The following is a 14,552-nucleotide window of genomic DNA, read 5'->3' as shown; positions in this document are numbered from 1 at the left end:
CAGCACCGTCCTCTTGGCACCCGCCTATGAGATGCTTGTATGCACTAATAAGATCCCCTTTCACTTGTCTCCCTCGTACTGAAGACCCCAGAACCGGACAGAGCACTCCAGATGTGCCTCACTCGGACTGAGCAGAGCGGCCTAAACCCCTGTGATTCCTGTGCCGAGCTCAGCCGGGGCTCCTTGTGGTGTCCATCCCCTCGCTGACCGGAGTGACCCCGCCGCACGGGGCGGTGCCGCGGGAACTACAGCTCCCATGGTGCCGCGGGGCCGGGCGGAAGCGGGGCGCGCCGGCGGAGCGGGGCCGCGCCGAGCCCATGGCTGCGCTCAAGTACGCGGGGCTGGAGGACACGGACAGCGAGGAGGAGCTGCCGCCGGGCTGGGAGGAGCGCACCACCAAGGACGGCTGGGTTTACTACGCCAAGTAAGGGCAGGCGCGGGGCGAACCCGCCGGGAGCGCTCTGACCCGCCTGCTCTCCCCGGGGCAGCGTCCGCGGAGCCGCTCCTGAGCGCGGGTGCGGAGCAGGACCCGCCGCTTCCCCCGCACCGCCCCTCACGGCCGAGCCGCGGGGCTGGGGCGGCGGGACCGGGCTGCGGGTGACGCGGGGGCTGTGTGCGGTGCCTCCCGGCTCCGGGGAGCGCTGGGCTGGGTGTGCGGGACGGGCTCCGGCAGCCGCAGCCGCCCCCGCTGAGCCCCTCCGAGCGGGGAGCGGTGCCGAGCCGCCGCCGCCTGCCCCGCCTGGCAGCGATGCTGGAGCCGCTCGTGGCAGCGGCCGGGAGCCGTCCCGGAGCTGTTCAAATGCACCTCGGGGCTCCGTGGGCGATCTTTATGCATTCTGGTTAAGCCTTACACAATACTGCAGACTGGTCAGCTTTCTTCAGAGAAGAGGCGGGTCCGATGGAAGTTAAAAGCGGTGCGTGCTGTTCCTCAGCTCTTCAGTACACCTTGGGCAGGAGATAGAGAATCGCATTTAGCACCCTCTGGACGTGATTCCATCCTCCCAAGTTACAAAGGGGATGTGCTGCAGGATGAACTAACTCGGTAGAATATATGTTGATACACTTTCTCCTCTCATGCGGTTTCTGTAGCCGTGCTGATCTTGGGGTCCCCTTCGGTCCGTTTAAAGCTACGAGATTTATTCCCTTCCCCAAAAAAGTGGAACAGTATGGTTCATTCTCACCCGTGGTGAGTTGGCCTCTTCCTCCCAAGTTCTGCTCTTATAAACACTGGGCAGAATGCTTTAGTTTATCCACGCTTTGTAAACGCTGCAGTTTCTCTCTAGGTGTTTGTTTTCCTTAGGTCAATTTCCTGTGTATTTCCTTTGACTTCAAAAGCTCTCTCAGGAAGGAATCACTTGGTGAAAGTAACAAACCCATGAAATAATGTATTACTGAGCAGAATTGTTACACAATCAGTTCAACAGGTCAGGTTCTGAACTCTTGTGAAGCTGGACCAGTTCAGTTTAATGACATAACATGAATATATCTTTACTGTCTGAAAATCTCGCCCAGTGTGGCTAAAAATATATTGGACATGACGAGGTGTTGCACTGTTGCTGCCTTTAACGTACACTCTGTATGTGTGATACTTCTGCATATTCTGGGAATTTATTTTAAACCTCATCACCAGTATGCACTTTTAGCTGGAATAAGATTATTTTGGTTTAAGACCCCAGGACAGACTTTTAAAAGTGTTTATGACGAGTTAGGTGTGCACACAGGTGGACAGCATTTGTTTGTCAGGCTGCTGTAATTTGGTTAAATACCTCCTATTTTCAAGTCGCACAGGTGCACTTGTCTAGTCTCAGCTCCCCGGCTGTGATCCCTGTAATGCCACGTGCTGTTACTCTGGGGTCGCTGTAAGAAGGAAAAGTTGTTTGTGTTGTATGTAAGTCGCTGCTGGGCCTGTAGGTTATTTGTGGTTATTTGTATGCCATTTATTGCTGTTTTCACTCTTTATTTCGCACTTGGGCAGCTATGAATTTGGACGCTCAGTTAATCCCTGCCTGACTCTTAAAACTTGATTGTTATTTAAAAATACATAATGAAAGGTGGGATTTTAATATCCAACCCGATTTCAACACTTTGGTTATTTTAAGACCTTGTTTATGTGCACATCACTTTGATTATTAGTCCATAGTGAAGAAGATCTTATGATGGAATATTTTAATTCTGCTAGTGATTTAAATGATTAAAGTTTTTGAATTAGAAGAAAAGACGGGGTAGCATTGTTATGCATATTAAATAAATATCCTGCTAGTCAAGGCCTGTGGATAAACTTACCTGTCCAAAACTACAATTGCTCATGTAGAAGTCCAACTTACTTATGTTATACTCTGCAAATCAATATTTAGGCAGGAGTTTTAGAAAGGTGCTTTTGTAATTTGAAGACTTTCTAATATTATTACTATTAGTTTGAGATAAATTATTTTCTAGCTTCTTTCTTCCTTATTTCTGCCAAGGATCGTTATCTTTTTGAGGTTTTTTCTGAGTCTGTTAATGTTATTTTTTTAATGAGTTTTTGTTTTTTTTTCTTCTCATAAGCAACAAAACTTGGATTGGAAGTTAAATACTTATTTGAATATTTATAGCCTTCTATGCGGTCTCGTTAGTTACTTTCAGAACTGTGGCGATATTTTGGATTACATCTGGAAGATTATTAGGAAATTAAAAAAAAAATCTTAAACTTTTTCTTTTCCTGCAGCCACCTAGAAGAAAAAACACAGTGGGAACATCCTAAGTCTGGGAAGAGGAAACGTGTTGCAGGAGGTTTGTGTTAAACTTTTGTAATGAGCTGAGATTATGTTACAAACATTTAGTTCTTCCACAAACTCCAACTGATCTCATTTTGATCTCCTAGTTGTCATTAATCACCTAGTTTAACTGAGCTTGCAGAATACATCTGATTTCTGTGGGGTTTTACCTCTGTGATTGTGTCTGTGTAGAGTGATCACTTTGCAGTTTTATGGCTTTCCTGTATTGCTCCATAAAGCCAAAGTACTAATTCCAGGTTACAGGGTTTGTTTTAGTGTGGCCTGTAAAGTGTATAGTCAGAAGCTGGAGTTCTGTGTTCCTGGTGTCCATCAGGTAATATTTATGGTTGGATTATATTCTTCAAAGAATGTATTTCATCGAGGAATATCCCTGGCACACAAGGAAGCTTCATTAGTTTTCATTTTACCTGTTTGCCCCAACTCAGTTGAATATTTGTGCCAGAACAGAAGGCAGTGTTGCAGGACACTTCCAGGGGAAAATGACTTCTCAAGGATCTTGGATCAGTGCCTTAAACCAGATCTTTCCAGAAGCTTCTGTTCCTGGGGGTACTGTGCTGTTGGCAAGCCGTGTTTCTTTTGGCATTGGTAATCTGCCTATAAGTGGAAGGTTTTCAGTAAATCTTAAGTCAATCAAAGTGAAATGAGTACTTTCAAGCCAGGATTAGAAATACTGTAAATGCTATCTGTTAGGTACTTTTGTAGAGTCTTTTATACAAGAATTTGTTACGTAAAGATTTGTGATTTTTGTTCTTTTATTTATCCTTCCAACTTCATTGAATCTTATAGGTTTGATTTATTGTATTTCATGCCCACTTGAGGGCTCTGATCTTTCAACTCTTGGTATGTGTTAGACATAACTTTTCCTGTATGTGTTTGCTATTTATTTTAGCAGGGATAGATACTGAACTGTGAGTACTCTAGCTGTGTATGTGCTTGGAAGCATGATTGCATTTTGCTGGGGTTTTTTTGTGCTATAACATGAATTAATCTTTATAAGGATTTTTTTTAGATTGTCTTTATACTTAATCTGCCAGTCTTTACACTTGTACCAGATCTTCTGTGTATTGTACTTCTATGAGAGAGCAGCTGTGTGTGATTAGGGAAGCAATCCTTCCTTCAAGTTCTGATATTGAAGGGCAGCAGGTAGCTGCACCACCTGCAGAAATAATGCAGAATTGTGTCTCGTCAGTCTGAGGGATCACTTAAACTTCAAACTGAAGAGTATTCTAATGCCTGAAAATAAAGTTAATGTTTTATGTGCTTCCTAGATCTGCCGTATGGATGGGAGCAGGAGACTGATGAAAATGGACAAGTCTATTTTGTAGAGTAAGTATCTCAAATTGCAGTGTGTTGAAGGAGGACAGCTGGGTTACATGCTGAGTAGCCTTTTGAGTTATGATACTGTGACAATGTCAGCTGGAAAGACAAAGATTAATAAATACAGCTTCAGAATCCATATGCAGATATTTCAGTGTCTACTGTTTCAAGGACAAGTGTGCAGTCCTTTAATAAACTTGCTAAGAGAACATGATCTTCCCTAATATAACAAGATTTTTTTCTTTTTTCCCCCTGACAAAATTCTGGCCTTTTATGTCAGGGGTTCTCATGAAGTTCAGAATGGCTTGTGAAGTATGGAAATACAATTATTAATGGATGCTGTCACAACTGGAAAAAAGTTTTATTAAAAAAAGGAATTGGCATGATTTTAAGCAAACTGAAAAAAAAAAGAATTTGATTTCTGGGAATTTAAATAATCCACTTGAATTGTACACCGCAGTGGCTGAAATACATTTAAAATCTAAATGCAGAGTATAGAGGGGTCCAAACAGTTGAATTTTTGTGTTCTTTTGCAGCCACATAAACAAAAGGACTACTTACCTTGACCCAAGACTGGCCTTTACAGTTGAAGATAATCCAGTAAAACCTACCACTAGACAAAAATATGATGGGAACAGTACTGCAATGGAAATTCTCCAAGGTCGTGACTTGAGTGGGAAAGTGGTTATAATCACAGGAGCCAATTCAGGAATAGGTAGGTTAACATTGCACATAAGGTAAAATATGGCAAACTTTATCTTTCAGGCTACTTGATTGTTTAAACGTCTCTGTGTTTTCGGTTTTCAAACTTGATTTGCACTTTTTCCCTATAAAATCCCTAGTTAGAAAGGTGTTTTTTAAAAATGTATGAAGAATTTGAAGCTTACAGGAGATCTACAGAAAAGACATCAAGTGCTGAAACAATTGATTTTTGTCTAGAAAAATATCGGTGGAAGCATTTTCCATGATGCAAATATATAAAGGATGGCTGTGAAAGAGAAGGGAAGATTCTTATTATGATCTTGGTGGCTAGGACAAGGAGTGAGGTTTGTATAGCTGCTTTCAGGTAAAGTATTCAGAAAAACTTCTAATGCCAGCAAGTAAATTCAGGTAAAGATTTTCCCAGGAGGCTGCAGAATTTTTATCTCCAAAGGTACTTTCAAGTGAATTTGATGATGAACTTGGGTTAGGATGTTTTACTCAATGCTCCTTTAGTTCAAAGAAATACAATTTATGACCTTTAGTAATCCCTGTTAGTTGTATTGTCTCTCAGGTTCACAAATCCTTTCAGACACCCAGCTTGTTTAGATATCTGTTAAGTATTACTGCTTCTATAGTGGGTGAGTGATTTAGGTAACTGTTGATCTCTTGTTGCCTTTTGTTGTTTGCATTTTTCTTTGTGATGGGATTACATCAATATTGAACTAGTCCTTATGCAAGTTATTTGGTGGTTTTTATTCTAGTTCAGAATTTTGACTTAAATCCATTTCTGAGGGTATTGGAAAACCTTGGAGACGTTTTGGAAAATGTGTTAACAGCAGAACTTATCACTCCAAATTCTCTTGGTCTTTATTTCTAAATTATTTAAGGGAGTGTTATCCCACAGGAGTCAGATGAAGAATTTAGGGCTTTACTGTGTCTTGCAGTTTAGGCCTTAACAGCACCTGTCCTGCTGTCACTGCCTGATGTGCTGCTACAGATTGGCACTGCAGTTGGGGCAGCAAGTGTTGTACTTACCTGTCTCAATGAATTTGGGCTTTCTAGTGAGGTTTATGTTCCAAATTCTTGGTACAGCATTTCTCTACATTGCATCCAGCAGTACAATTTGCTTTGTATGCAACTTTGCAGTCTCTGAACATTTAAAGAATTACCTGGACTCAAAAGGATTTGCCTTCAGCAGGAGCAGAGCTGCCATTCAGCCTTGCTGAATGAGTGGGAGGTGTTTCAAACATGGCAAAAGATAAATCCAATATATATGATGGTTTTGTCTAGATTTTTTTTGTTTTTGATGTTTCTCCCTTAGTTTATAATCTTTTTGGCTTGTGACATACATGCCCAAGTAAACACACACACACACACACACACACACACACACACACATCTATATTTGTATTTATGTACATATACTTTCTTGATTTCTCTTGTGGATGAGAGCAGGATGTCATCCCTGTTCAGAAGTATATCAAGAAGAGTGAGAGCATTAGTGAAATAAGCCTTGGGCTTGTGCTGCCATGTGAGGTTAGGACAAAAAGAGTCCATAAGTATGAAGGTACCAAATTTGTGATTAAGGTGATATTTATGGCCTATATAACTCAAAACTTTTGCATATCATGTTGCATTTAGTGTTGCTTTAGTCCTGTGCTGTGTCTGATATTTCTTACCAGTTGCCATGGAGCATGGATTAATTAGCTGGTTCAAGGGGACTCTTACCAGTTTTGGAGCTTATTTTGCAGTTATTTTAGGATTTCAGTGCTCTGCTCCACTTTGTGTTGTAGATATTCCTTTTAAATTTTCTGTGTATAGTGGATGTAATAGTTTCCTCCCTGAGTATTTTGAGGAGTAAACAATTCCTGTGATATTTTTTTTTTTTTTTTAGAGGTAAGCATAAATAATTCCAGGGAAGTATTGTTGTCCATTAAGTAGAAAGAGATAGAAAAATAATGTATTACTTGTTGAGCATTTGTACTCAATAGTGCAAGGAAAAAAAAAAATCACTGAACCCTTTGATTGTTGTCCAAATGAGTGTCAGTGGTATATTTGAAAATAACTAACTATGGTATCTGTCCATTTGTTGAGAAATGTTTCATTTCAGGATGGGTAGAACAAAGATCAAGCTGTAACTTGGTAGACTGCAGTCAGAAAAATGCATTTTCAATTACTGCATTGCTGGGTGCTCAAGATAAAGTTTGGCAAATGCTGAGAATCCCTTGAAAGATGGATGAACATATAAGTGATGTTTTTATTCATCCATGTATGCTGCTTCAAGATAGCAATGTTAAAAACAGATCAGCAAAGATGGAATGATATCTTAATTCACTTTATTTGTGAATCTAATACAGAGAATCCTACATAGCTTCTCAGGAACACTTCTTTTTTTTCTTGTAGTTGAAAAATCTCAACTTCTGGAAAATAGAGATGCTTTCCTAGTTATTGAGGGAATACTTTGGGTGACTTCAGCAGTTTTAGGGTTTTAGTAGTGTTACACGTTGCCTCAGTGCCATTAACTTAACATGTCTGTAAATAGGGAGACTGTCTGCCCTGTGGTGGTTTTTTTCATTCCTGATTAGGAAAGTGGTCTGTAAGAATTTCCTAGATTATATACCTACTTTCTTAACTTAATCCTTAAAATTGCTGTGAAAAGTGTGAGGGGAAAAATACTAAAAAATAACTTTTATAAGCACAATTATTTTAAATTAACAACTTGGAAAAGGTTAATGAATGATCCTGTTCTTACAATACAAAGAGGTCACAGCAGATCAAGAGTTATTAGTGAAATATTTTCTTTTTTTATTTTGGAAGATTTTTCTTCTGACAGTGCAGTCCAAGTATTCTTTAGGGTTTCTTTTCCCATCTATTTTTTAAAATTCAATCAAAATTTTACTCTGAATATCACATTAGAAAATTGAGGTAACTTTTGGTCCTAGTAAAGCTGGTGTATTCAAAAGAAGTAGGACAGACTTACTGAACAGTTTAGTCTTGTGCTGCCAGTCCTGGTTTTAAAAGCATATTGTTCTCTGTACATTTAAACATGAGTAGTGTAAATTTTCAGTTGGTTCTGATAGAGTCAGTAAGACTTACTCCACTGGGAGGAATTGAAGGTATCTGTGCAATTTTGAGTGTTGCCTTTCTTTTTAAAGGTCACAACATGAGCTTACAGAGAAAGAGCTTCCTCAGCTTGCTGCTGGTATGAGCCAAGCCTTGCTCACCAGTGTTGCCAGTAGAGGTCTGTGTTGCTCTTTGAAAATACTGAACAAAAACGACCTGGTGCTTTTTCCTGTTCTTAGGAAATGCTCCTGTAATTCTGTTGTTTGTATTCTTAATTATTAGGGCTAGAATTGTAAATTTATAAAAGCAGGTAAGCAGTTCCTCTAGGTTTAATTTTATAGAGAGATGTGGCATTTTCAACTGTGTGTCAGTGATCTCAAATAATACTTTTTTTTTTTTTTAAATACTCTAACTTGGTTTTAATATCAGAGAGACAGTTGTGTAGCTAATATGATTTTCTGACTTCTATAAAAATTGCTGTCTGTTTTTGAGGATCATATATGATCTGTATGACCTTGGGACCACAATGTGTTCTGGTTTGTGTCAGGTGCAGTTGCACCTAACCCATGGTGACTGTGGAGCGTGTCTGAGTAGTGAGGTGCAAATGGTGTTGCAGCATATTACAGAAGGGCAAAACGGGTCTGTTCTGTTCAGCCAGGGAGATTCCACAAAGTAGGGTGTTTCTTAATGCTTTTCCAAGATTTTATCCCAAAACTGTATTGATAATCACAACCAAGCAGTTGCTCGAAATGGGATTCTAATTTTTCTGCCAGAGGAAGGTCAGAAGAAGTCTGTTCATTGCTTTCATAAGGGATGTCCAGAACAACCAGATCAGGTTTTTTTCAGATGCTGAAGAAAATCCAGAAGCTCCAGCCACAATGTGTCTGTCTTGCTGTATTGCTTTCCTTGATTATGTTTTAATGTTTCAGATTGTTTCCTCAAAATAATTGTTGTTTAGTGTTTCATTAGTCAGAATTCTCTTTTTTTTCTGGCATTTTTACTTCTGTGCAATGGAGAAGCCTTATCCAGGAGAGAAGCTGTGGATTAGGTACTAAATCAGTGCTTAAAAGATGGGTCACTTCTCCAGTGAGATTTTGGTGTGTGTATACATTAGGTGTGAGAAGTTACCATGTTTCTTTTATTTCTTGTACAGAACTTCAGTATTAGCAACTTCTGTCATACTGATGCAAAAGGTTGGGAAATGTGCTTATAATTTATCTCAATTAAACATCTGCTTTATGATATAAAATGTAGTTTTGAATGACTGGCCATTTAATTTTTATAAATGATAAACAGAAGTTTTTCTATTTTATTCTTGTCTGTTGTAACTTTTTCCCTAATGACTCTCTGAGCAACCTGGTCTAGTGGAAAGTGTCCCTAACCATGGCAGGGGGTTTGAACTGGGTGATCTTTAAGGTCCCTTCCATCCCAAACCATTCTGTGATTCTCTGATTATGTTTTTTGTGTGAAAAACTAGCTTGAAATAGTAAAAAAAAAAAAAAGGGGTTATTACAAAACTTGTGCAAATTAGATTGCAGCATATCACTGAGGTTTTGAAACTCTAAAAGCCTGATTACAACTAAAAATAATTGGTAAATATTAGCAGAATGTGACGTGTTCTATTAAAACATTTTTTTACAAACCAAGGAAATGCAAAGCAACCCACTTTTTTCCTCTTAACTACTAAAATAGATTTAGCAGCTATACTCTTTCATTCTTTCTTTAAAAATTGAATTATGTCATACTCACAGCTGATTTGCATCCCCTTAAAGGTAGTCAGTACTTGAGGATCACGTATATGAAATCAGGGGAAAAGACTTAAACTCTGCTTTGAGCTCAGCTCTCAGGATAGGGCCCGTGCAGGTTTTGGAATGCTTTGTATATTTAGTGAGCTGCATTCCCAGTATTAAATATTGTAGTTAATTGCAGTGAGGGTTTGTATATAGACACAAACATACCTGAACGTTGTGAAACTGTGGAAGGTAACATTTTGACAATGAGTGTCTTGATAATTTCCTTAGTATTAATCATCATGGTAACAGATAGATAGATGATTAGGTTTGGTTCACACATGGTGGTGCTTTTGTGATAAACACAAATTATGTAGCTCTGCAATTTATCTTGTGCCTTTCTTTGTATCACCTGCACTTCCTTCTGAAATCTCTCTCATATGGGACGTTATTTGAACACTTTACATCTGTGAGCAATGTAGAATGGCTACTGCTCTTAAATCCTTCTGTTCCCAGAATACTAGAAACTTTTCTGACTCCCTTACTGGAAAAATACAGCAAGGTTTTAGTGGTCGGGGATGTGGGATTAACTGTGTTAATTCTAGGACCAGTAGTGTCCAAGATCAGATAATGTCAAGTGGAAATAAACTTTAAACTATTGGAAAGCTGGGAATCTTTGTTTTCAGTAAGCATACAGCACTTACATTAATTCAGAAGAGCCCATGACCATTTTTTTTGGTCATCACTTTATTGTATTAGGAGAGAAGCTGTTTTCAGTAGCTTTTTTTTAACTTTTTTTTCTATTTATTAAAGTAGTATAAAAGATGAGTGAACCCGTCCATAACCAATACAACACAGGTGGCCAGGCTGCTGTGCTGTGCTTTTGTACTTTGTAGTGGCAGAAGGTAATGAAAGTGTGTTTAGTGGGAGAGTTCCTGGTTGCTGAGCTATCTCTTCTTTGTGTAGCAGTGTTTGAGCACTTCCTATGTTACTCTTGTTCTGAATCTTTCTTCTAGTTAAAAAGCAGAATCTACCTTCAGAGCCTTAATAGAGCCAGCTGTGGTTAACCTTTGTTGTATTTCTTAGGGCAGCTGAGTGATCACTAATTGCATAACAGCTATTTAAGCTACTACTTGTAAGAGAAGAAAAATTAAACTTTTAAAACTTACCTAAATTTTGTGTGAAGACTCTTTAAGGTCTCTGCTGGCTACTTTTCACCACTATGCCCTGAATCTGTGGGCAGTGGCGAGATCAGAAAAGTATGATTAAAAAGAATATTTTTATTTCTTAAGGAATCAAAAATTGACTGCTCTGTACCTGCAGAGGAGAGAATTTTGTGAATATGGGGAGCTATTGTATTTCAGAATTTACTGAGGTTATTTGTGGGTGACAGCATTTTTGCTGAGGCTTCATCAGCCTTCAGAAAGAAGGTAATATTTGCTGATTTTTAATTAGACCAGTGAATGGTCTTATTCGAGTCAAACTCTGACCATATGGGAGGAATAAAACAGACCCTTTACATACATTGAGTACTTGATTTTATTAGTGTTAGTCTGCCTGTCTTAAATATGTTCATTGTCTTTTGCTGTACTGCCTGGTGTTTGGTGGTCTAAGCCCACACATGTTTGTCTGTCAGTAAGGAATTATTCAGCTCTATTTTTGAGCTAGTTTGCAAGTTTTCCTTGAAAAATGTGCACATTTTTCTTTGAAAGCACTGTTTACTTTGTAATTTCTCTCTCCTGTTTCCACATGAAATAAAGGTTTTGCAACTGACAGGGCTTCTACAAAGGAACTGCTCAGGATAGCCTTTGTTTCAGATTCACTTTATGATATATTGTATGGTTTTGGAATTTCTCTTATGCTGGAACACCTGAACTTTGTCAGCATTGAAAAAGTCAGCTTGTTTTTGTTGGAGAGTTTGTTTTGGGAAAAGAAAATCTCTGAGAGAAAATACATTAGTCTGGTTTTGGTCTGTATTGTTATTTTTCTCAGTTCCATTCATATGATGATTTTAAGATTTCTTAGTGTAAACTTCTTTTTTATATGGCTTATGTTGAAAAAAGAGCAAGGTGTTTGCTTTCTAGTAATTATCTATTATTTGCATCCTGTTTCTTGCAAGAGCAGAGAAAGGGATGTGAGCTGGGGGAGCAAACTTGGATAATGCCTCTTGAATGGTCTTTTCCCTGGTTTAGTGAAAAGAGTTTATTGTCTGAATCAAAATTAATGTTCATAAATATGGGAAATCGTGTGGATTAATAAAACTTCTGCCTGTTTTTATTAAGAAGAATTTCTTATGTGATTCTGTTGTAGCTCAGTGGTGCACAGAGAAAAGGAAATGCTGGATTTTGCTAAGGAGAGGCATCTCATGTTCTCAAACAGCACAACTTGTGGTGAAGGAACTCTTACAGCCTTTGCATGGCTGGAGGTTTCCATGCTGGAAGTGTTTCCTGTGTGGAGAACTGGAGTGGTGCTTATTTATGGAGGTTTGGGCTCAAAGCTTATTGTGAGGCAGACAGAAAGATCAGCAATATATAACCTTGGATTGTTTTTCTTGGCCAAGTCCTAGCTGTCCCTGAGACTGTTTTCATGGGATACTTTTGTATTTATTGGGCTTTTAAAAGCATGGATGAGTTGTTCCTTGATGTATATTTTGATTTTTTGTGAATCTTAGGCTCCATGTATTGTGAATTATCTTACACTGCATGAGTAGTGCTAACATGAATGAAAATGTTGGTGCCTGTGTAGAAGTTTTGTTGTTTGCTTCTTACTTAAACTTACACTTAGCTAGTTTTTTTCAAGACATTTCTTTCATGGAAGTCCAAACCTTTGTAGCAGGCATGAATTTTGCTGTACCAGTTGTTTGAGGGAATAGGAATATGGTGCTTTTCTGGGAGAGCCTGGGTCTTGCAGGAAGTGTATTTTTGACCAGAGTGGAGTATTGGAGTAATAGATGTAGAAAAGCACAATTTATGGAGTAGAATGTGCCTGTGGGGTGGAACTTTTAACTCCTCCTGTTGTGGGATGTTTGTAGCTGTCAGTCAGGGATTAGTACTGATGTAGTTTGAACAACTAAAAATCCACTAAAAGCTATTATTTTTAAACTTTGCTTAGTAGAAGAGGGTTCTCTTAAATTTTAAGAATACAGCACTGTAAATTAATGGCAGGTAATAGTGAGTGAGTTTCCATGAGTGCCATCACTCTGTTTTAACTCTGGCTTAATATCGTGGAATATTAATACTGCTCTGCTTTACATAAGGCTCCAACTGCTTACTTGTTACATACTGTAAATATTAAGAGGTCCTCTTGGACTTCCTGTAATTTATTTTTCTTATTGAGTAGGCTGAAAATGGTGTCAGATGTTCATACTGCTTTTTCATGTCCATTTTGATGAATCTATTTATTACTTGTGTAATGAGCAGTACACATGGTTGGTTAGCCAAGTTATTGAACTTCATCAACCTTGGCTGAAATTCACAATGCATGTGAAACTTGTAACATGTAAGAAATTACATCTGGGCTAAAAGGTTCAATAATGATTACTACTTGTAAAGGAATATTTTCACAAAGGATGGGATTGAGCTGTGTGCCTGTGTTGTACTTTCTGGTATTCCTCTCACAGAGGAAAAACATATTTGTAGAACAGGGAACCTTCGTAGGTGGTACTTATTTCTTGTATCCTCTCTAAGAGCTAGAAAGACTTTTCAATTTCTTTGCTTTTCTGTCTTTTGAAATATTTAATTTCACAAAGGTTCTTCTTATTATTTTATGCATACTTCATAGTGCAGAGGTGAAAAGAACTTTTGCATGATTCAATTTGTCTTGCTGCAACATCGAGATTACTCTTTGCATCATTTTGTTTCTTCCATGTTTTGAAAACTCATTGTGCTTCAAGAATTGTTTGAATGCATACATGTGCATCTGTATTATTTTGGAATGCTTGTTAGATGGTGCAGAGGGAAGAGGTTGCTAAATGCATTTTATTTTCTAATGACATTGTCCTCTGAGACAAATAGGGACTTTGCTAGATACTGACAACTCTAGTTACAGCCTGTAGATGTACATTAATGTGATGTTTTTGGCTTATTAGCAAAAAATTTTTAGTGACTACATCTATGCTAAGTAGACCCACAAGAAGGAAGGATTTCAGTATCTTGTGTCCCTTTTAAGTGTCCCATGCTTGATTGAGTCAAGGTGTTACAAGGTTTTGAAACGTGAGTCTGAAACAGTAAATCCCTACCAAGAAGGAAGTGAAAGGAGACAGGTAAAAACCTGGGAAGATCAAAATCCTGAACTGATTAAAGGAGTTTTGTCGTCAGAATTTGCGAGGCCAGAACTTTGTCTGAATTAGAGAATAGGAATAGTACAGTGAGAAAGCAACTGGTCTTAAGTTCATCCTAAAATCTACAATACACAGAGTTTTTTAAAAGACAGTGTGTGATTTAGTAAAATAGGTCAAATGTCACATTCTTTCAGGAGTTCCCAGGGGAAGACCATCAAAAAGAAAAGTACTTTTGTCTTCCTTTTTTAAAATTAGTTAATGGTATTTGCAGTTTTTAGGTCACACATTAAACTCTTATGCCTTTCTCATGTTTTTATTTTTCTTCTGTGAATGGGAGATTCTTTTCTTCTCCTTTTTCCATTTATTCTATTGGCTTGTCATTTTAATATGTGAGATCTCTGTAGCCTTACGTTCAGCTACATAACCTCAATGTTTTTGTTCCTGTAATATCCAGCTGGTTTTGATTTCTTGCTGTATGTTGTGGATTTCAGTACTTCATCTGTTGCTTCAGAAAACTCCCTACAGTCTGTCTTCAAATCTGAATAGTTTCATAGTAATACACTTTGTTTCTTCTCCTTCAATTAATTATGGTTACCTTAGTCACTGTTTCTAAGTTCCTGTTCTTAGTTAATATCTTCTTTGTATTAAAAATACTGGTGAAGTTAGGTTTTCTGATTGTTGTTATAC

General features: G+C 38.5%; 1 protein-coding gene across 21 annotated transcripts in view; it reads left to right on the top strand.

The window, feature by feature from the left end:
- Positions 1-258: 258 nt before the first annotated feature.
- The window catches only part of WWOX (WW domain containing oxidoreductase), a 487,168-nt gene continuing 472,874 nt past the window's right edge, over positions 259-14,552 (top strand). For 14 of the 21 annotated variants that reach the window (XM_069026684.1, XM_069026694.1, XM_069026691.1 and 11 more), the window contains exons 1-4: positions 271-424; positions 2,705-2,769; positions 4,043-4,100; positions 4,628-4,806. In XM_069026684.1, coding sequence (XP_068882785.1) covers positions 318-424; positions 2,705-2,769; positions 4,043-4,100; positions 4,628-4,806 — 409 coding nt within the window. In that variant the 5' untranslated portion in view covers positions 271-317. Of the gene's footprint in view, positions 425-2,704; positions 2,770-4,042; positions 4,101-4,627; positions 4,807-14,552 lie in introns of all 21 variants that reach the window. The other 7 variants (XM_069026686.1, XM_069026685.1, XR_011154376.1 and 4 more) reach the window with 5 other exon arrangements.

Source organism: Aphelocoma coerulescens, chromosome 11 (genome assembly GCF_041296385.1).
Source record: "Aphelocoma coerulescens isolate FSJ_1873_10779 chromosome 11, UR_Acoe_1.0, whole genome shotgun sequence".
Classification (NCBI taxonomy): Eukaryota; Metazoa; Chordata; class Aves; order Passeriformes; family Corvidae; genus Aphelocoma; species Aphelocoma coerulescens.
This window is presented reverse-complemented; position numbering and strand designations above follow the sequence as displayed.